The sequence below is a fragment of the Thrips palmi genome, unplaced genomic scaffold (genome assembly GCF_012932325.1).
Source record: "Thrips palmi isolate BJ-2018 unplaced genomic scaffold, TpBJ-2018v1 HiC_scaffold_5, whole genome shotgun sequence".
Classification (NCBI taxonomy): Eukaryota; Metazoa; Arthropoda; class Insecta; order Thysanoptera; family Thripidae; genus Thrips; species Thrips palmi.
Window position 1 is genome coordinate 5,118,308 of NW_023144632.1, and position 22,374 is coordinate 5,140,681.

Below are 22,374 nucleotides of genomic sequence, written 5' to 3' on the forward strand. Positions count from 1 at the left end.
GTAGAGAGTAAGTATGACTCAGGAACTATGTTATTAAGTTTATTTCTGCAGTTTGCTATTAGAGCTAACAAATTCAGGGTTTTTGAAGTAATTCACTAATTAGAAAAAGAAAAACAATAACAAAAAAAACTGCATACAAGGCAGTCTTTACAGTACCAAGCCTACATCCATTTTTATCTAGACTTAGGTCCACGGGAATGGATTAAACCAGTACTCCACTCTTTAAATTCCATGCACGCGTTTTCCATGTTCCTGAAGCACTACTTCATACCATTTTAGCAAATCATTTCAATCATACATCCAAACTTTACATGTATTAAAAAAAAAAGAAGTTTCAAACAATTTAAGTAATATGCAGAGATTTTTAGCCAGCCCTACCTGGAAAAGAGCAATTTGCTAGAATTGGAGGTGGTAGTGGTGCCCTGTGCCCACACCAATCCTCTCTCAGTACACCCAGGACAGTCTTCACACAGCCTAGAAACTGACTAATGAATATTATTAAGGGTAGTGGGATAATCTTGGGTTTGACAATTCATTATACCCGATTATACCTCATTACAGTGAGTCTAGCTTGTTGATTTGCTATAATCAAGATATAATCATTTCAGAGACTCACAATAGTGAGTCATTGTTTCATTGTAAAATGGCAGTTATAATAGGATATCACAACAGTGCGATTATGGAAATAGTAGGGGAAAAGAAGTTCAGTTTTGTTTTGCAAGGAGAAAAATCAGGGAATTTTCATTTAATATATTACGACAGTGATAAAAATGCAATTAGGGACTTGAACAAACAAACATTTCAAAAGGAATGGTCAGAGTGTTCAATATATAGCAAAAATGAAGCATGCATATGGTCACAATCCTTCAGCCTTTCACTCTCTTGTATATCATGGGAAACACTATCAGCAACTGGGCTGCTAGATTGGAGGAAGGATTTTGCATGCAATTTGCAAAAGTTAGATCTCACCATTACAGTTTTAGGGCAGAATGCAAGAAAAGGAAAGGAAACCACTACTTTTAAAACTAGTTCTGCAAATTTATATTACATCCTCCATGGAATTATTATTTAACCTGTCTCATATCAACCATTGAAAGACAAAACATACTGAAAGCATCATTTTTTTTTTCATTTTGATGAGCAAACACACAGCGGCATATCAACTCCATGTGTAAAAAATGGAAAAACATAAAATAAAATTTAAAATCAAACAACAGAAAAGGACCTATTCATTTTTTTTAAAAAAGCTCGGCTTGAATAATTAAATGTAAGGTCACATTGCTTAAACAAGGAATGAAACAATTATATTCCCATGATTGTAAAACAAAAACTCCCTCAAATGCTGCTCAATTGAGGAAAAAGGAGGCTTATTTGATTCTGAACATGCTGAAAGCATGCATGTCATCATTAACATATTCTAATTCTAAATTGAGTTCCTTAAAATAGCCTACTGACTGACACAGAAAGTGATATAATGTGGAGAGAAATATTCTCTAACAAAAGGGATTTCACACATTTTGAAACATGTGCAATATGTAACTAAAAAGTGTAGTAAAAATAAAATACATCAAACACAGAGAACACAAACGCATTGGAAGTGAGAAGATAAGTTAATATTCAGATTCATAAATAACTTCACCGTAGTACGCTGTGACAGCAACTAGCTTTTTATCGAGGAAATTTTGCTCTATTTCAACCTGGCCTCCAGGCCCTGCAAGAATGGCAAGCTGAGGAGAAAAAGAAAAGTAATAACCATTAGGAATTAAAAAAACAACAAAAAAACAGACATTATCCAACCAGAAACAGGGAACAATGCACATACTTGATCTGTGTTGATGTTTCTTGGCAAGTACATAGCAACATTTTCAGTTATGCCCTTTGCTATATTATATAGATTAGACCCTCCAAGAGGAGCCATGCATGACTCCAGATCAAAAACACCAGCACGCAAGTATTCTGGTCCTCCCCATGGTGGACTCAGAAAAACAACATCAGCATGTAAAGAAGGACTGAGCTTTACAAAATCCCCACAGATAAACTCAATGCGATCTGCTACCCCATACACTTCCGCATTGTGCCTTGCCATTTCCAGCTTTATGGGATCTATGTCAATTGCAATAACTGAAAAATGACAAGGTTCAAGGTAAAAAGTTAAAATTATATGGATTCAATAACTTCTCAAAGCTATGTAAAGTTTCTTTACCTCTTTCACATGTAAATGCAAACTGAATAGCATTTCCTCCAGCACCACAAAAAGCATCAATAATAAGGTCACAACGTAATCTCTCAGCAGTATGCTTTGCTAGTTCTTCAGGTGTGACAGAAAACCAGCTCTCTGTACAACGAGGAGAAATTGTAAGATAAGATAAAAGAGAGGGAAATAAGCAAGTTAAATCTTCACCAAATACTTACCAGCATCAAGTTTAACACCTTCATCAAATTTGTGAAACAGTTGGAAGCGGCGATACCAGTACTTCAGAAGTTGAGGATTGGTTTTGATTTCATTTGGGAGATTTGCCTTCATGAGGGTACGCTTCTGTTTCTTTTTCTTCTTTTTAGACTTGCTTTTGCTTCCATCATCCACTTTGTCCACACTCAAGACACATGATAATCCCTGAAGTTTCTCATCACCTGAAGGACTGGGAATGTTTCCTTTTTCACATCCATCCTTCAATTGCTCCTGTACCACATTTAGCGATGGAATGTCTGACATCAAGTCATCCTCACAGAACTCGTCAGAGCTATCTATGTGTTCTCCATCAGTACCCTGAATCGGAAATCATTATTTTCAATATTATTACAAACAATATTAATTATCCATACTACAAACACCACAATAATCAAACTTTGCCAAGATATCACCTTGGATTGATCAGCATTCTTGTGCTTGTTGATATCCTCAGGAATTGAGGGTTGGTTATGTTGTTTCAGAGGTGACTTGCTCAAGCCTTCATTTTGACTTAAGGTCTCTTCCTCACAACAACAGGATGAAACCCTTTTAACATCAGAGCAGCTGAGGCGTTTTGGTCGAGGCAAAACTTGTTTCATTGTAACTTCTTCATCCGAACTTGAATGATAACCATGTAAGCAAGAACTTCCATCTTCAGCAGAATCTAATTGTTCCTTGTTTTCTTCTAAACTTACCTAGAGATCACAAACACAATCAAGTCAGAAAAGGCTTTACATTAATATGGCAATGGTGACTCATTCTTCTGAACAATGGTTGAAGTACATGGGGAGGGTGGAAAATGATGATTGTAAAGTATTAAATCATCACTTATCGTCAAGTTAAAGATATTTCAATTTATACAGAGAGAGTAAAGAAGCAATCAAATCTTAGAATCAAAGTAACTGGTAAGAGGACTTACAGTGCTAGGTAATGCAACACCATCATCATCAAAATAAATGTGTGAGTTGACAGGATTAGAGGTCATAAATATTTGAAGGTGACGATTCTGGTTACGAATATTTCGTTTCATATAGTTGACTGATGCTGACTTAATAATTGGCTTGGATGATCCATTGTCTTCAGACGCTCTTCGCTTTACAGAAAAAACATAGCCCATGAGGTTGAAAGCAGCTCGAGCTTTGTCAAGGCCTGCCTCATCAGGATCTCGCTCATGGCTAAAACAGACACAAATTATTTTGTACTTCATTGAAATGTTACGGTTTATTTTTAAGCATATTTGAAATCCTTACCTCCTTTTCAAGTTAACAGATCGGTGTTCATGAGGTTCTTCACCATCACCACCATGACCCCCTGTCCCACCATTGTGCGATTCCTGAACTGAAGGTGTGGCAGTAGACGCACATTCATTAGCCTCAGAAGTAGAAGCTCCATTTTTATCAGAAACTGAACCTTTAGTGGATTCTGTATTTGTTTCACTTCTAGAAGGAGACATTATGGGTTCACATTGATTTGGATTTATGGAATCCATAGTTTGATTAGTGGCTGGAGAAGGCTCAGAGACTTTGAGGCTTTGTAGAAGAAGTCCAACTGAGTGTATAATTCTGAACCAAAAAGAAAACAGTTAGCCACCCGCAATGTTTATAACCCTATTGTAACATACACAGTGGCCGAGCCGAGCCCTAAATCTTGCTAGAGAGCACAGGCGGGAGGCGGTACCAAAGACAGGTACTGTCCGTGCAACACCCTGTGCTCCCTCAGCTAGAGCCATTGAAGACTGTTGCTGTACCCTGCATCACGGCCAGATTTGGCTAGATCCCACTTGTTACATGACAGTAAAGAAGTCGGACAGATGCATATCAGTACCAGAAATTTGAGTCAAGAGACCTGTCTCTCAACAGCAATTTTAAATGTGCTTTGGCTGACTTTGGGACGGCTCTGCCTGGAGAAATAAACAATGTTTATTGTTGTTTACATTACCTGCTGTTTCTGCTCAGTGGTTTTCCTTTTCCTTTTGAAGCTCTCTTCCTCTTCTGCTTCAATGAATTTCCTGAGTTCTTCATACAACTTCCTTTGCTGAAGTCTGAGCCATCCTTGGCATTATCGTCATCACCACTCAACAAATACTCTGGTCTGTCAGGTCTGCATAGACCATTATCAAGGTCCCCATTGCTCTCATCATGGCTGCTATCTTCCTCTTCTATGGGCTGCGGCAGTATGTTGGATTGGGCAGAGGTAGTGGGTACTTCAAGCGAAGGATTGTTGACAGTGGAAGATTGATCTTCCATAATTTCATCATAGTCATCTTTGTGAGAGGCAACAAATGCATTGTAGTGTGCATAGTATTGCTCATTAAAGTGCTGTTTCCACAGTTGCTGCCAATACAGATCAGCATCACATTCAGAACTATTGTATGAACTGTGACTCGATGTGTTCTCAGAGGATGTCAAGGAGCTACTTTTCACAGATTCTTCCATGTCACAACTGAAGTCAAGAGAGGACATTGTAATGCGAGTAACATTAGTCATTGAGTCAGTGGTAACGGTTGACTTTGCAAGACTTCCATTCAACGAATCTGCACCATTTGAATTGTGACCACTATATAACAGGAGTTCATCTTCACTATTTCTGCTGTTTGAATGGTTCATATCAGTCAAATCAGGAGAAAGAGGGCACCAGCCTTCTCCCATATTAGCAGACACTGCACCAAGGGCACCCGCATCTACAGGGAATGGTTCATCATTTAGTGCTTGATGGCCCTCACTCATTGCCATACTGTTTCGAGAGCCACATTTTGGCCTGGGTGTGTCCTGGCCGAAGGAATGATGACGTCTTGGGAGAAGAGATGGATCTGTAGGCTGGAAGGTACTGGACTGGAGGCTGTAGCTTGGTTCAGTGTCACTCTTCTTGGCTGATGGAAATAACCCTTGGAATGAATGACATGTAGATGGGTCAACACCTTGGTCTTCTGTACTACAACCATCATTAGCGTTTGTATCTTCTGAAACTACAGGTGCCTGTTGGCCCTCAATTGTAGCCAGGTAATCAGGATTGATGTAATTTCCATACTTTGAAATCCAGCTCTCCCAAATGAGTCTTTCGCCGTTAACAGTCCAATAACGTTCCCAATCTACATCTGTAGTGATGGAAGAGTGACCTCCACACTCTGATAAATCAGCACCACTGTCACTTCCATGTAGAACTGCGGGCACATGTCCCCGCATGCTTTCATGCTCATCTGTTGAGTAATTGTTATCAGTATGAGATGCACTACAATAGCAACTGACAGGTTCTTGAGGTTTCTGCAAAACAAGAGGAATTCAGCTCACAACAAGCTCAAATAAGTATGACACTTTCAGATGCATGTTGAAAAAACAAATGTCAAATACACATACCTGTTTCTTCCGAACAGTCAAAATCTCAGCAGGTTCAGGAATTTCATATAGGCTTCCGATAGATTCTGTGATCTCTCCCTGAAGTTCATCCTGCATGCTCTCATCTTTACTAGAGGCATTTTGATTGGAATTTATGGAGCTTTCCTTGAATGACTGCCCCCTAGAAGTAAATAACAAATAAATAGAAACGTAATTGTGGGAATTTAATGTCAATTTTCCTAGAGAGAAAAAGGAGTTTAAATAACAACTATTTTCATATTCCAACTTTTATGAAGAAACGGTATTAATACCATACAACAGCATTGTTATAAAATAAAACACAACACACCCACAGTTGACAGCTCTGACACATAGAATCTAATACAATCGATCTTGAGAGAAAAGAGATAGAATTCCTGTTGTTCATACCTTATAATGACTCTACTACAAAGAAGAAAAACTTCTTGATCGTCTGTGTGTCCATCCAACCCAAGGTAAACCTCAGCCAAAGGTTCAAACACTGAATCACTCATTGTGGAAAGTGGTGGGTGCTACACCATTAAGGCAGAAAATTTCCTGTCAACATATGAATGACACTTTGCTGTATTTCAAAGTGTAAATGTTTGACTCGGAGTTAAGCCAACTCCCAATCATACTCAGTGAACAAAAAATTGAATTGCTAACTTAAAAACCATAATAAAACTGATCTAGCTTGGCGTGTGTCTGCTGTCTGCACAGAGAATAGCAATCTATATCACAAAGGTAATTTACACATTCGTATTCGACGCTCGGATTGTGTATGAAAAATACTGCTATTATCACGGAAATTCCAAACTGCCATCAAGAAATCTTCATGAAGTTAATTGAGCGATGTTCAGTTATTTCCAATAAAATCATGAAAATTATTTCCGATTTGTTTGCATTTGTTGAATAAATAAAGAAATAAGTATTAAATTAATACTACTGGTCACATGTGAAACTAGAACACACCTCCCGGAAAGAGACAACAGCGCACTCTAGCGGTACCGGAAACACTTTATCTCCAAAACGAAGAACATGGCTTAATTCTCATGAGAAATGACTTGACTCCAAAATATAGGCCAATGGATAATCCAGTTCAGGTGAGATTTATCGCGCGAAAGTGATAGTTGCGCCGAAGATGCAGTCCTGAGGTCTGAAGCCAGTCCCGTGCTCACGAGACGCTCAGGGCAAGGTGCCATTGCGAGCCGACAGCGCCTGGTTCACTCGGTGCTCAGGCCTCCATTTTGCTAGCAAACATGCCGCGCTGCCGCACGTGGGCCTGCGTTATTGAATCGGCTCAAGTGATGCTGGCGTGGAGTTCGCCAGACATCCCCGCGGGTCGATGTTTGGTCCGGCAGGGTGGCGGCCGTCCTTCGCGACCACTCTCACCGAGCGCGGTTAGGTTAACCTTACCTTGTACCCCTGCCGCCGAGGTTATGCCGATCTCCGTTGGCGCCGATGGGCCAATGTCATCAATAAAGCAGCTCATTTTCTGCCGTTGACGCTTCGCCGCACTGGGCTTCAAACGCGCACACCCTCCGCTTCAATGGTACACTCCCCTGCTTGGTCGTTCCGCCCTTCAATCAGTTGGTCACTGCCGGACCTGCACTGGGTTCTGGTGTTTCGTGTCTCGGACGTTGCGCCCTTTTAGCCGCTGTCTGATCAGTGTCAGCTTTGAGCCAGCCGCAAACTTTATGGGGAAATTTTTATCGTATCTTAAACCATACATCAGTTGAAATTCTGGCTGTGTTGCCTTGAAAAGCCTATTTCTAGGCCTAATCTTTACTTTACTGATAAACAATGATATTCTCTTTGTTGATGCAGGACTATGAATTCCTGGATCTGTCTGGTCTGGGGGAGGAGGATTTGAGCCACCTGCGCTCTGTGCTCGGGGTTAATCCTGAGCAGCAGGGTCTGTCCTTGCCATGGTCGGAAGAAGATGATGGCATTCCAGATGAGCCTGAAACTCTTCAGGTCAATGATATACCATGTGGATGGATAGGCTCACCAGACCCAGCATCACACATTCAGTTTGGTAAGTTTTATGAGATTATCAGTTTTAAAGTTACGGGAACCTCAATTCTATTCTCATCTGAGATACTTTTTAGGGATGTACTAGACTTTGTCAATTGGACTTCCACTCATCCTCATATGTCTGTGTAGAACTGCCATAGCCTGATCTGTTGTTATTGCATTATGTATTCTAAGGCGTTAGTCAATTTACTGAGTTTGGTTAGTGTTGATAGTTTCTGAACAACTTTCATTTGGGGCTGTACCAAGCCTAGGAAATTTGACAGTTTAACAGTGTTAACTATGTCTAGATATCACTGAACCTTTCTTTCTCTTGAAGTAATGACTCTTTTGAAACTGTATTGTGATTGAATTATGATGGGTTTACTGCAGCGGTGACCGCCCTCCCTCCCCCTCATGCCTTCCTTCCCCCCCAATTCTTCAGCGGCGGGTCCCCCACATGTCAATGGTTACAACCAATACCCTCAGGTAAATGTGTGTTGTGTGCCCTGGCTGTGCTACTGTTTGATGCATTTTTCAGTAAATTAACATTTTGATCTTATCAGGAAAATTGGTTCACTAGACATTTATGCTGTCTTGTGAAACTGATGGCACACAATCATTTTGCTTTTGAAGTCTTTTGATTCAATTAGCAAACACCTGTATTTTCAAACTGTAGTAATAGTTTATGCATTCACTTTGCTCACTGCTGTACCAACCACATTTTGGTGGGTGTTCATGGGTCCAATGTTTATTTATCAATCATTGAAGCTCATCTATATTTTAGAGACTGGACCATTTTATGCATTCAATGAGGTTTTTTTTATGACACTTAAAGTAGTCTTCCTTCATAGTATTTTCTACATCGTTAGAGCACCACTGCAGCCCAAGAGATTAGCGTCTCACTTGTAAATTCAACATAGGATGCAACAACTATTATTTAATTTCAGTTTTAAATCTTATTTGATGAAAATAATTTACTGAACCAAGCCCTACACCAGGCAATGTTTCCCCTCCCCCTCTCCCTCCTCCAAGGTTGAATTTTTGTGCACTTTGCTGACAACTACCTTTAAATAGGATGCAACAGGTTTTGGCAGGCTACTGCTTTTTTGTGTGAAAAGTTCTAAACCCATTTTCCTTTTTCTGGTCACTACTTTTCTCTAGGAATAATTGCTGTCAGGAACTCACGCATGTGTTGTTTTTAGGCAGACCAACCATTCTGATTCATCCTCATTGTCTTTTCATTTTTTTTTACTGCATGGGGTGCTATTCTACACTTCTAATCTAGCAAGATGGGCATTCTCTACTACCTTCTTATCTTCAATTTTGCTGGCCCTTTTTTTAAAAACCATTTTATAGTGTAGTGTTTTACTGCTTTTCCAAATTTTGTTTCACCTCCTTTATTTATGGTTTCTGCATTTTTCTCAGGTGAGCCTGTGAATGGAAGTCATTTGGAGTTCACATCGGATGTGGATTTGATCGGTGGGGATGAATCCTCCCTGTCTGCCCCCCAAGATGTTGTCCAGCCTCTTGCCGCTCCACCCATGCACACGTCCGCCACCTTGGGAAGTGTGGTGACTACATCAGCTCCCCCGCTCGCCTCTCTACCGGACACTTCTATGATGCATGGCCCACCTGTTCCCGCATATGCATCTCCACAGCCAGAAGATCACACAGTGTACTCTCCATTGCCCTACATGTCTAACCCCATGTACCAGCATCCCATGCAGTCCTACGGCCACCCTCCCGTGGCCCCATACCCGATGATGGAGCCCTCGGTAAGAGCACTCCCTTGTTTGATGTTGTTCAAGCCCTTACCTTTATGCTCACTCATGCAACTTGGTTTGTTCTGACAGCAGCCGCCGCCGCCTCCGCGCGACCAGCCCAGAGGCCGAGGGCGGAAGTCGATGAACAAGAACCGCGACATGATGCACCACGTGACTCACTACGACGGGTACACACAGTACCACCAGCAGTACCCGCAACAGTACCCCCAGTACCAGTACCCGCCACAGATGCCCCACCAGGCAGGCTCGCCCATCTACGTGTACCACCCAGTGTACGAGTACCACCCCACCGTACCGCAGATGGGCATGCCGACCGTGAGTGTGCCGAGCGTACCCCCGCCCAAGGTGCCCTACCCCCAGCCTGCGGTGGCTGCGGTGCCTGCGGCCCCCGCACTCATCTCAGCTCCTCCGATGATGCCTATGGCCGCTCCGCCGCCGCAGGTTACAGTGGCTGAGCCTGTTCCAGCTGCCGCCCCTGTTGCAGCCCCCCAGCACGTAGTCAGTGCCCCCAAGCCTGCACCGCCCGCCCTCGCCCCCAGTCCCCAACACCCTCGACCCGGGCAACACACCCCCGCAGGCGCGGTGCAGACGGGAAGGCGCTCTGTGGAAGTGAAGAAGCCTGTCTCGACGACCTCTGCGGATCCGGCAGCCTCGTCGATGCCGGTCCAGCACGAAGTAAAGCTTTCAGTCAGTGTCAGCCAACCGTCGAGAGTGAGCCCTACTTCTATGCCAACTCCGCAGCCTGTTCCTGTGGAGCCGAGTCTTCCTGTGGCACCAGATCCTCCTGTCGCGGCCGCTGCCGTCCCTGCACCTACCGCCGCCCCTGCACTTGCCGCCGACCCTGCACCCGCCCCCGCCCCCGCTCTAGCACCCACCCCAGCACCCACCCCCACCCCTACTCCCGCTCCCCCATCTGTTGCCCCGGCACCTGTTCCCAAACCTGCTGCCACACCTGTGCCGCCCCCTGTCACCGCACAGCCTGCGAAGTCTCCGACGCCTGAGCCACCTGCATCAACACCATCAACTGCTCCAGCTCCTTCACCAGCTGAGAACAATGTTGCTGCCAAATCTGAAGAAGTTCAAGCCTCTGCGCCCCCACAGGTATGTTCTGTTTGTGTCGCTTAACATGTAAGCGTTGAAAGATCAAAATATTACAGTTGCTTTAACGTTTCAGTGGGGAAAAGCATCTTTTGCCTCTCTCTTCAACAATAAGTCATCAATGCAAGGAACTTCTGGCGATTATTCGTCTAGTCACAATGCAGCCCCTACATACTCCTCATTCAACAATCAACGAAGGTATGTCTGCTTTAAGTAACATGGATCCATAATCAAATGAAATCCAAAGCAAAAGACTCACCCGTGTTTACACTACGTAAACAAATTTTCAAAAACCAGTTGCAAAGTTGTTTTTGGTCCTGCATTCTCATGAATTTTTGAATGGCATACATTATTCTGTAATCCTGCAAAGCCCAAAGCCAGCAACTTGTTCAGATAATAGCAGCGTTGTACGGATAACTTTGCTAAACCAAGTGTTTGCAACATTTGCCTGCATTTCCTTGTATGGGATGTTGGAAGTCATTCTCTCAAACATTGGTCTTCAAATGTTCTAGATAAATTGGATCAAGGCACAGTCCAAGGTGGCAGTCTTCTTTTGATAGCATTGCTGCATGGATGTTTGATGCCAGATTAATGGTGTTTGCTCAAACTCCCGACATTTCCTTTAAAAAAATGGAATGTCGGAAGTCAAGCTTTCAAACATTTATTTTTAAGTGATGAATGTTGTGCAAAGTCCAAAGCCAGCAACTTGTTGAGATAATAGCAGTGTTGTATGGATTAACTTTGCTAAACTAAGTGTTTGCAACATTTGCCTGCATTTCCTTGTATGGGATGTTGGAAGTCAGTCTCTCAAACATAGGTTTTCAAAAGTTCTGGATTAATTGGATCAAGGCACAGTCCAAGGTGGCAGTGTTCTCTTGATAGCATTGCTGCATGGATGTTTGATGCCAGATCAATGGTGTTTGCTCAAACTCCCGACATTTCCTTTAAAAAATGGAATGTCGGAAGTCAAGCTTTCAAACATTTATTTTTGCTTGATGAATGTTGCTTTGATGTTATGCAAAGTCCAAAGCCAGCAACTTGTTGAGATAATAGCAGTGTTGTACGGATTAACCTTGCTAAATTAATTGTTTGCAACATTTGCCTGCATTTCCTTGTATGGGATGTTGGAAGTCATTCTCTCAAACATTGGTCTTCAAATGTTCTAGATAAATTGGATCAAGGCACAGTCCAAGGTGGCAGTGTTCTCTTGATAGCATTGCTGCATGGATGTTTGATGCCAGATCAATGGTGTTTGCTCAAACTCCCGACATTTCCTTTAAAAAATGGAATGTCGGAAGTCAAGCTTTCAAACATTTATTTTTGCTTGATGAATGTTGCTTTGATGTTATGCAAAGTCCAAAGCCAGCAACTTGTTGAGATAATAGCAGTGTTGTACGGATTAACCTTGCTAAATTAATTGTTTGCAACATTTGCCTGCATTTCCTTGTATGGGATGTTGGAAGTCATTCTCTCAAACATTGGTCTTCAAATGTTCTAGATAAATTGGATCAAGGCACAGTCCAAGGTGGCAGTGTTCTTTTAATAGCATTGCTGCATGGATGTTTGATGCCAGATCAATGGTGTTTGCTCAAACTCCCGACATATCCTTCAAAAAATGGAACGTCGGAAGTCAAGCTTTCAAACATTTATTTTTAAGTGATGAATGTTTTGCAAAGTCCAAAGCCAGCAACTTGTTGAGATAATAGCAGTGTTGTACGGATTAACTTTGCTAAATTAATTGTTTGCAACATTTGCCTGCATTTCCTTGTATGGGATGTTGGAAGTCATTCTCTCAAACATTGAATGTTTTTAGTAATTTTCAAATACTCTTTGGAACCTTATCTTGAGATTAAGCTGTGCGATTAATATGGTGCTCGACCGCTCAAATCGTTTTGCAGAAAATGGTTCTAGTGAGTTTAGTTTATCTGTAATGATCCTGTTAACCACTACCATTCCAATTATATTATTAGTGTAATCCGTTATTTCATATGGCCGCCCAATTTGATTGAAGTTTTCTTTATTATTGTTTTTGTATCATTCGTTAAGTAGATGATGTTTTTTTTTCTTTCCAGCGATGGTCCGCAAGCGGTTTCTCCTCCAACACAGTCAGGCTGGGGACCAATGCAACCTCCCTCAAAAGGCAATCTTATCTCTGGCCAGTCTCGTCGTCTTCCAGCATCTTCTGCTATTCCAACTGGAGTTGCTCCATCCTTACCTCCACCAAACCCTGCTCATGATCCTAACTTGTACCGGTTATCTGGTTAGTTTGTTATCCTGTTTGCCTTTATTTTTCTTTATGCTTGTATTTATCTTTTATTGTAAGTTTTGCTTATATATCTACGTCATTTTACTTGCAGAATTTTTACATCAATGCAAACTTAACAACAAGCCTGCTAGTCTTCAGCCTCGAGGTCTTACTAATCGCAACAATTGGTGTTATATTAATGCCACACTGCAAGCTTTACTAGCCTGTCCGCCGTTTTATAATCTTTTCTACAAGATGCCTGATACTCCTAGCGGTCGATCGTCTGATTCTCGAACCGCCATTATTGAGAGCATGTCAGTACAGATACTTACTTACTGGAATGTGGTCCCACTGATTTTCTCTCTTCTAACATAAACCTTTCTCTGTCCTCAGGAAGACATTTGTTAAGGAATTTACTCCACTTGCTGCATCAGCACGCCTTAAACGAGCAGATCGTGCTGCAAGAAGCAAAGATGGTGAAGTTGGTGCGGTTCATAATGACATACCTACGGGCCCTGCATTTGAGCCAACCTGTGTATATCGCATGTTGTCAGTCATTCAAACAGATACAATGGTTGAAGGAAGACAAGAAGATGCAGAGGAGTTCTTGTCTTGTCTTCTTAATGGATTAAATGATGAAATGCTTGATCTCATGAAATTGACTGAACTCTCTAATGGTGATGCCTCTGGTGTGAACCCTTCTGTTCTTTCGACTTCCAATGGAGAGTTGGAATCGTTGAGCCCTGATGAGGCTGACGAGTGGAAGGTATATTCAGTTTTAAACGTTAGTGTAGCAAGTTTTGAATTACAGGAATCCTCTTTCAATGAATTCATTATTTCAGGTCATGGGACCCAAGAATAAGGGGTCCATAACCAGGAAAGCAGACTTTGGTAGAACACCTTTGTCTGACATCTTCAGAGGCCAGCTCAGATCAAGAGTGTTTAGGAACACACATGATAACAATATAACTGATAATGTTCAACCTTTCTTCACTTTGCAACTTGACATAGAGGTATGGATAAGGAGCCTCTTGGCATGTGTGTTCTAATCCTGTTATTAATTCAATCAATTTCACTTGAGTTGACCTTTTCTCTGGGTTTACAGAATAGCAACTCTGTAAAAGAAGCCCTAGAAGCATATGTCAAGAGAGATCAATTAGAAGGTCTAACATGCTCTCGGTCAAATCAGGAAGTCATGGCGTGGCAGGAAGTGCAGCTTGAGGAACTTCCACCAGTGTTGCTTTTGCACTTAAAGTGTTTCGACTACAGGCATGAGAGCTGTTCTAAGATAATCAAATCTATAGAATATGAAATTAACCTCAAGATTGATGCTAGTAAGGGTTTTCTTTTTTGTTCAAATCTTATCTTACTTGAGATTTTATCATGATTAACAATTTTCACTTGTGCTTTCAGAACTGTCATCAAAGAAAATTCAACAGCTATACAAGCTTTTTGCAGGTATGTTCTTTTTAAATATGTCTGTTATGCAGGTGCGCTCATTTTTTCAACTCTAATTGCAATCTCGTTTTTCAGTTGTCTACCATGATGGGAAAGAAGCCACTAAAGGCCACTATGTTACTGATGCGTTCCATGTGGGATACAATTGTTGGATTAGATATGATGATAGCTCTGTTAAAGTGCTATCAGAGCACCATGTACTGCACCCCCGCTCGCCTCGTATGCCCTACCTCTTGTATTACCGCCGTTGTGATCCTATGGACAAACACTGAAACTTCGTGCTCCAAGTGGCTCCTAACTTTAGAGAGATGGATTTTCCATTTTGAATCTCTCTTTCCTGTAGTTTTATGACAATCATTTGTATTATAGTCATTATATTCATCATTTGTCATTTTGTTGTATGTTTGTTTAAAGTAGTGAAGGAATAATATTTAATTCTTTGCTCAGGGTGAAGGTTTTGGTTGCTGTATTTGCCAGGTTTTTCTGCCCTTCTCGAGTTATGAGAAATCTTTATCTGATAATTTTTTTCCCCTGTTTATGAATCCAAACATGTAGGTACAAACTTTTTGAAGTGGTTAACATTAAAATTATTTTGTTCCAAATATTGAAAGTTGAATATTGTGCCTTTTGCTACAGACTGTCGTTAATATGCAAGGTTTGGACCTACGTGTAATGTGATAGTGACTATTGAATATACTTCCAACTGAATCATGTATTTGAATCATTTGGCTTAGTTGATAAACTGGGTACCTCAGGTAATTTGAGTTTGGCATCGTCACAAAGCTTTTATAAATTGTAACATTTGAAATTGTCAAATTTTGTCAAATATCTGTATGTTAATTATTAAGTGAAGCATATGCTCTGTCACTGTTATAGACTTAGCAACCAATTTAACAGGGTTGTTTTCTAGTATGTTTAAGCTAGGAAAACCTTTGTTGGAGTTTTTGTTTGTTGGTTCTTAGACTACATCAGCTAAAAATGATTGGAAAGAGTCATCTCGTTTTCAGGTGAGGCTTTTTTTTTCTTTTGCATCTGGCATTTCAAGTCCTTTCTTTCCAATGCTACTGACTGATTGCATTTTGGTCCTAAGAGTGACCTGTAACTAATTATTTGTTCATAGCTATCATGACTTCAACTCGCTCTTTCTTGGTACAGATTGAGCATAGTCAATATTTTAATAATGTTTAAAGTGATCTTATCTTACCATTCTGTTAGATGGTATAGAGTTCATCAATATATTTTCTTTTTCCCTCTCTTTACCCTTGTCATGTGACTGCCATAGCCTTTATTTTAAGCAACATTCTTTGTTTCAATAACACACTGTAGCCCATCTGAGAGTCAGTACTTTCCTACTTTAGTGGTGTTTGTGTAACGCCTAAACAAGTTCTCCCTTTCCTTTGTCTAGTTTGTAGTTCAGCTAGATTTATTATTCTTCTAAAACTTTATCATACAATTTTGATTGGTTTTCTGGTCTTTGTTATCCTTTCAAATTATTTCTCACTGCTAGCTGATTTCGACTGAACTTTTTAAAATCTGTGATTGTTTTTGCTAAATCAACCTCATTCACATGTACTTATTGATATGTCTGTTGTGGGATCTCGCCCAGATTAAAGTGAATAATATGAACTGTTGGCCTTCAATTGTTATCATAGGCAATATTGTGACAAGCAAATTCCGAATGCATCAACTTCGGTTGTTGTTCGTTACTTCATAACTAGAAAATTGATGTGATTTTGTGCTTTAGGTGTGCTGCAACTGATGATGCGCCGTGCCTTATCCACTTCCCATCCATATTATTTTTCTACAACAAACCATTTTTGTACTGAAGATGTGAGATTGCTTTGATGTATATAGGCTCCTTGTATTATGATTCAATTTTATTTTTCAATAGCGATGGGAAATGCCTTAGTTTTGTCATGTGAAAGAACATATTTTGGTTATTGCTATTAGGCATCTGCAATATTGGTGGAGGAGGTCTAATGATGAGTAAATTTTATTTTTTCAATGTAGTTGAAAGTTGTGAAACCAGAATTAGGATACTTAGCATATTTTAAATTAAAATATCTGGAAGTGACCAAATTGACTACATATAATGTTGTTTCTTCTTTTTAAAATATACAACTTTTAATCACTGTTTTAATTGGAATATCTACGCCTTTGTCATTTCTCTATGGACGTTTTGTTAAGCAGTTCTGCAATGTAAAAACTCTTGTAAATTTATTGTATATTTTTGTGCCAAAGCCCATACATGTAAATATTGTTGCCGTTTTAAGTCATAACCTGCTTTTAGCATTATTGGAGTTGTTTACCTGTACAATATTTCTTTTGAGCATAGTTAGGGTAATAAATTGCGCCTACGCTGAGGTTCTTACGACCATGTTTTCTCAGTACCCAGACTTACATCTCAAATGGGGAAATTCTGGGTGTCTCTGTGAAGGTGGTTCAAATCCGTGCCCATCTCAGCATTATGGCAGTATTTCTTGTACAATGTGTAGTAAATTACTACGGTTATAGTATTTTATAAATGACAGTTTGTGGGGTAATAAAGTGGTAAATTTCAAGTTTTCCTTTATCAAATTTTGTTTTAAGATGATTGTAAGTGTCTGTTTTGTTGTATTCCCCATCATTTTCCCTTCCCTTCTCATCCCTGGGAAACTTCTGTGCTTGAGGAGTATCAGTAGTGTTTTAGTAAACGTTTATTATTAATTCAACCTCACGGTTGTTGATCTTATTGTGCTTTGGCACGAAACATTGAGATATTGTTAATGGCTTTGATTCAAGCCTAACGAATGTGATATGTTAGCTGAGTGTTACCCTTGTTCTCTCAGGATTTGTTGACAGCAAGCCTAATATTAATGATTCCTAAGTTTTAGAAAGGAAGAAAACTGTTAAATTTGGCATTTTGTGCGAGACTGTAACTAGGTTGTACCTAATATCCATCTAACTTTGCGTGAATGGTTTTGCACTTTACTTGTGTTAGTTCACATTTGGAGTCGTCGCATAATTTTTGTGCTTGAATGGAGCGTAACTAACAAGTTCTGTTCCACCTACTGTTATCAAAGGACAAACCGTGTACTGAAGATAGTTTGTCATAATAAATCACTGTTTGCTCAAAAGTTCACTCTCACTTTTTTTTCCTCATCTGACACTCTTTATTACTTTTAGTGTATTAATTCTAAAGTAATAAATAAACAAAATACAATGTGAGGGGAAACGAGTGCCGTGTTAAGTATGTTGGAATTTAATCATACCAAACAGAAAAACACTACACTACTAATTGTTTTAATCCAACTTGCTGAATTTTATTTTTGGCTTAATGAGAGGAATATTACTAGGGTGGTGCTCGCTTGCGGATGAGTCTGAGGGAGGTAAAGTAAAATGAAAACTGGGAACAAAATACGAGGATTGTAAAAAGGACAACAAGGCCTGGACTGGACTGCACTCGTCATCCTAGTCCCTGATTTTATAAAAGATGCCAAGTTTTGTAATAGTCGTGTATAGCAATCAATGTCGGTGGTTAACAGAGGGACTCAGCCTGAGGAATACACGACACTCGAGAGTAGGCATCACCCTAACAGAATCGTAAATTGCTTTTATTTCCATATCCTGCTCGAACGGAGCTTGCGCTTTTCCCTTGAAGGTTGGTCTGGACCTGTCGTGTCGGTGCTCGGTGTGGCACCAAGGTGGCACGGGCTTGGCGCCAGCGCTGCGCGCGCTGCGCTCGGGGTCGAGTGTCGAGTGGTGTGTCCTTCCCCGCAACGAGTCCAAATTATTTCTTGGCGGTGAGCTTCGCGCGCCGCGCACCCACCAGGCCTGGAGGGAGGGCTCCGCACCGCCGCTCCCTTCTCCCTTCTCGAGGAGGGTCGAGGCCTCGCCTCGCCGCCTCGAGCCTCGCGGGCTGCGCCACGGCAACGCAATGGCTACGCCTCGCGCTGCACCGCCACCTCCAGCCCCAGGCAGCCCCAGGCAGCCCCAGGCCCCAACGAGTACCGCGGCTACGCGAGGCGCTACGCGCCCAGCCAGGCAGTGCGCTCGCCGCGGTTGCCGCGGTCTGCCAAGTCAGCCAGATCTGCCTTGCCAATAGTGTCCCGGGTCCAATCGGCTGGACCTTCCCTGTGCTACACGTGCTGTGCGCGGTGCGCGCCGCTCGGTAGCCTCGTCAAGTCCGGCCGTGCCCTGGCCGTGCCGTACCGTGCGCATCACGCGCTCGTGCCGTGCCGCCGCGCCTGCCGTGCGCGCTCGGTCATTCCCTGTTCCCTGCTGCCGCGCCGGGCCCCCAGGCTGGGTCCTCCTCGCAGTGGAGCCTTCGATCCCCTCGTCGCCAAGCAGGCCGCCAAGCAGGGCACGCGGGCAGCAAAGACACGGCAAACCACGGCAAACAGGGAAGCGGAGCGCCGTGCGCCAAGATTCGAGTGTCAACAGTCGGCGCGGCGGCGGCGCGGCTAGCGCACTGTCAAACAGCGTGGAGCCGAAGTCGAAGCCGGGCGGGGCGTAGCGGCAAGCGGGACAACACCGACACGGCGGTGGCGATCGCTGTCATGCTCGCTGCCATGGCTGCCATCCTCGGCCGCTGGGGCCGGCCGGTCCTCGTGGTTGTCGTCGTTTCCACGGTGACGCTCTTGTCGGGCGCAGCAGGTGAGCCAGCACGGGGAAGGCGGGGAAGGCCGGCGGGGGAGCGCGGGGCGCGGGCGGGGCCGGGTGGGGCGTTCTGGGGCGTTGCTGGGCCCCACGGAAGATTCCTGCCGTCATACCCATCAGGCTAATGCGCACCAAAACTACACGCGCCGCTCCGGCTCGCTCCGGCTGCGCCAAGACCAGCCAAGACCGTCCGAGGGGTCCGAGCGGAGGGGAGGGGAGGGGGAATTCCCAACGAGACGCTCACAAACAGCCATCAAACGCTGTGGATGCCGCGCTGTCGCAGAAGTGGTCCGTTAATTACAGAATTCGAGCGCTCGTCCCTCGATCCACTCGATCTCGACGTGGATCGGGCGGCCTGCCGGGGATCGCTGCGACGCGCGGCGGGTGTGGTCTCCTTCCCTGCAGCGGCGGCCGCTTGGCCGCCGGCGGCCCCAAGGGCGGCCCCGCCGAGTCCTTCCCGACCTTTCCGCGTCCGTCGTCCTGGAGGACTCACAGCCACAACGCCACAACGGCGCCGCATTATAGATAGACCAGAAGTAATCAGGAACGGCGAGAACCAGTCCCAGTCCGCACGGTCCGCACCTCGGTCCGCGCAGTCCACGCGCCTCCGACCTTGCACTTGCCGCAGTCGTGGAGGCGCGATGCGATGCACCTCTGCACCTCTCTGGGCCGGGCGGTGGCCGCTGGAGAGCTGCAGTGCTGGAATGCCGCCGTGGCGATGATTGTCGGTGGCGGTGCTGCGCGGACGCGGACACGGCATCGCGGGCTGGCCTGGCTGGTCGAACGCAAACATAGGGAAGCGAGGAGACGCGTCCTCGACCGGCTACGCGGCTACACGGCTACGCGGCGACACATGTTCACGTTGGGGCGGCGAAACTAGCGGCGCCCAGCCTGCCGGCGCCTGGACGCTTTTGCTTTGACGCGTTGGTGCCCGAGCCTGCGAGAGGCGCGAACCGCGAGGCACGCGGTGACAGTTTGATTGCGAGGCGGGAACCGAGGGAACGCATCCGGCGGGAACAGTCTCCACCCTCCATTCCCCACGCTGGACCTTTTATCGTGGCGAATAGCTTCTCTCTGTGATGCTCTGTGCGCACACACGGCACACACACACACACACCAGCAGGCTGATGCCGAGAGTGGTCTTCGTCGCTCTGTCTCTCTCGCACCAATACGGGACGCCCCATGAGAGCGAGAGAGACAGCAGCGACGAAAGCGACTTTCGGAACCAGGCGCAGGCAGTACGGCGCGGGCCGTCCTCCGGTTCCTCCGGTAGGGACGCGTGAAGGGAAGTCCCAGATGCAGCAGCCTCGGCAGTGGCAGCGCGCAGAGCGGCGGAGAGCGGCGGAGCGGCGCAGAGCTAGGGGCCCAGAGGTCGCCGCACGCGCGCTCCACAGGCCCGCAGGGACCCGCAGTCCGCAGACTCCAAACGCTGACCGCGACATTTGGCGTTCGGCGTCGTTCAGCGTTTGGCGGGGAGGCGAGGCAGAGGCAGAGGCACGCTTTTTGTGCCGCATCGTGTCGCTTTTGGGTGAGCGAGTCCAGTCCGGCGCAGCCATGGCGCGGCCGAGCCGACGCGGCTCGCGGCAAATTGTGCGCAGTGTGCGCGATTGACGTGAGACGTCCCACTTCTCGCACAGATGCAGACATGCAGGCCCCGGCAGTGGCCCGGCAGTGGCCCGGCCCGAGCGAGGTGGTGTGCTGGATGGGCAGCTCACCCAGGGCCAAGGGCCAAGTTTGGAGCACCGCCTCTCCGCGCGGACTACCAAAAGAGCCATGGTGCAGGTTCACACATACTGCCCCCCCCCCCCCCCACACACACACACGAATGGAATAATGGAGTCTACGACGCATAGTGGGCCAGAAGTACAGTTCATATGGACATTACCGGCCGAACGATCTGAAATGATATTCTCGAGACGGGCCTAATCAAACAAAAGCGTTGGCCTCCCTCGAGGTTGGCCTTCGTCCTTCGATCTCGGAATGATGCGTTCGATTCGGGTCTCATCATTTTTGGGCCGCAGAGCTCGAAACGTGTCCGGAGCCATGTCTTTCACTGCGGTCACGATGACCGCCCCCCACCGGGTCACCGTGTCAGGACGTCAGGACAACGAGTCGCGTGCTTCAAGGCCGCTGGTCCCGCCCTACGAGAACACCAGGTGCAGCAGGCCCCCGAAACGAAGGATAGATTGAACTGTGCTGCCCCTCCACCCTACCAAACCCCGCCTCCTTTTCTCTCTGTCTCGTATGATGGGACTGCGAATTTTTAACCCATCGCGGGACACTTTTCGGGGCGCCTTCGGGTAGGGATGAAAATGCCCGGAAAGTTTCCGGAAACATTGGAAAAAAACACTGTTTTTTTCTGTTTTTTTCCCAGGCTTCGGAAAAATTGGAAAGATTCAGCCTGAAAAGTAGGCAAAATGTCGGGCATTTCGCCTGAAAGTAGGCTAAAAGCATACCTTTATCCCTATGTGAACACGATTCTTAGTGCACTCATACTAATTATACCCTGTTATGATTCCTTCTCGAGCGTTTTTTTGAGCTTGGTGTTGTGAATCTCGGGTTGTCATTGTAAGTGAAGTTGTAACAAAGCACAAAAGTTGTAGATTTCATGTTCATAGTGCTTAGAAACTAATTTTTCCTATTTTTCCTTTTTTTCCAAATTTTCTGGGTTTTTTTCCAACTTTTCCTGTTTTTTTCCGACCCTTTGAAAATTTCCGGAAAATTTGCATCTCTACCTTCGGGGCAGCCTAGCCTGGCAGGGGGCACGCCGGGGCACGCTCGCTGAGCGCGCTAGCGGCGTGGATCGCGCGCGGCCGTGAAGGCGCCGCGGCCTCTCGCAGCCTAGCAGTGGCGTGCGCAGAAATTTTGAAAGGGGGGGGGTCAGGCCATGCTTGTTGCCTACTTACAGGGGGAAAGTGACGCAATTTGCCTACCTTCTAGGCGGCTGCCTAGTGCCCAAAAGGGGGGAGTCATGATCCCCCCCTGACCCCCCCCCCCCTCCCTCTCTGCGCATGCCACTGCAGCCTAGGCGCACACACTAAATTCTTATGGACTTTTTAAATGCATAAGAACGCATTTTTTATGCATAGTTATGCATGCGCAGAAACGTCCATAAGGTATGTATAAAATTATGCATCACTGTGTACATTTTATGCATCTTCCTGCCTAAAATGTACACAGTGATGCATAATATTGTACATAACATATGGACGTATCTGTGCATGCATAACTATGCATAAAAAATTCCATAAGAATTTAGTGTGCAGCCTCGCACTCGGCGGCACGTGTTTCGGGACTCGTGTCCAGAGTCCAGGCCAATTGAAGGGCCAAGGGGGC

At 44.6% G+C, this 22,374-nt stretch overlaps 2 protein-coding genes across 10 annotated transcripts; one reads left to right on the top strand and one right to left on the bottom strand.

The window, feature by feature from the left end:
• Window positions 1-26: 26 nt before the first annotated feature.
• Window positions 27-6,790, bottom strand: LOC117650370 (trimethylguanosine synthase). 3 transcript variants are annotated; one of them, XM_034393746.1, is made up of 11 exons: window positions 6,772-6,790; window positions 6,211-6,357; window positions 5,803-5,962; window positions 4,388-5,709; window positions 3,700-4,011; window positions 3,369-3,624; window positions 2,863-3,144; window positions 2,413-2,767; window positions 2,204-2,335; window positions 1,823-2,121; window positions 27-1,727 (listed from the first exon to the last, which is right to left on the bottom strand). In XM_034393746.1, exons 2-11 carry the CDS (start codon window positions 6,312-6,314, stop codon window positions 1,611-1,613), a joined length of 3,339 nt encoding a protein of 1,112 aa, XP_034249637.1. In that variant the 5' UTR covers window positions 6,315-6,357; window positions 6,772-6,790; the 3' UTR covers window positions 27-1,610. The 3 variants fall into 3 exon arrangements, with proteins under 3 accessions (XP_034249637.1, XP_034249635.1, XP_034249636.1); XM_034393744.1 differs by lacking the exon at window positions 6,772-6,790 and adding an exon at window positions 6,466-6,602; XM_034393745.1 differs by lacking the exon at window positions 6,772-6,790 and adding an exon at window positions 6,438-6,457.
• On the top strand, window positions 6,771-17,516 carry LOC117650371 (ubiquitin carboxyl-terminal hydrolase 10-like). 7 transcript variants are annotated; one of them, XM_034393753.1, is made up of 13 exons: window positions 6,771-6,902; window positions 7,627-7,837; window positions 8,206-8,301; window positions 9,241-9,590; window positions 9,669-10,700; window positions 10,774-10,895; window positions 12,770-12,957; window positions 13,055-13,256; window positions 13,336-13,708; window positions 13,785-13,955; window positions 14,048-14,276; window positions 14,356-14,400; window positions 14,476-17,516. In XM_034393753.1, the coding sequence occupies exons 1-13, from the start codon at window positions 6,852-6,854 to the stop codon at window positions 14,670-14,672; spliced, it is 3,267 nt and encodes a 1,088-aa protein (XP_034249644.1). In that variant the 5' UTR covers window positions 6,771-6,851; the 3' UTR covers window positions 14,673-17,516. The 7 variants fall into 7 exon arrangements, with proteins under 7 accessions (XP_034249644.1, XP_034249640.1, XP_034249643.1 ...); XM_034393749.1 differs by lacking the exon at window positions 8,206-8,301; XM_034393752.1 differs by lacking the exon at window positions 8,206-8,301 and having other exon boundaries at window positions 6,887-6,953.
• The last annotated feature ends 4,858 nt before the right edge of the window (window positions 17,517-22,374 follow it).

Coding starts and splice junctions, on each gene's coding strand:
- LOC117650370 (XM_034393746.1), bottom strand. CDS start 6,314: ATGAGTGATTCAGTGTTTGAACCTTTGGCTGAGGTTTACCTTGGGTTG. Junction 3,145..3,368: donor GTGTTGCATTACCTAGCACT/GTAAGTCCTCTT, acceptor TGTGATCTCTAG/GTAAGTTTAGAAGAAAACAA. Junction 1,728..1,822: donor GAAACATCAACACAGATCAA/GTATGTGCATTG, acceptor TTTTCTCCTCAG/CTTGCCATTCTTGCAGGGCC.
- LOC117650371 (XM_034393753.1), top strand. CDS start 6,852: ATGAGAAATGACTTGACTCCAAAATATAGGCCAATGGATAATCCAGTT. Junction 8,302..9,240: donor GTTACAACCAATACCCTCAG/GTAAATGTGTGT, acceptor CATTTTTCTCAG/GTGAGCCTGTGAATGGAAGT. Junction 10,701..10,773: donor AAGCCTCTGCGCCCCCACAG/GTATGTTCTGTT, acceptor TTAACGTTTCAG/TGGGGAAAAGCATCTTTTGC.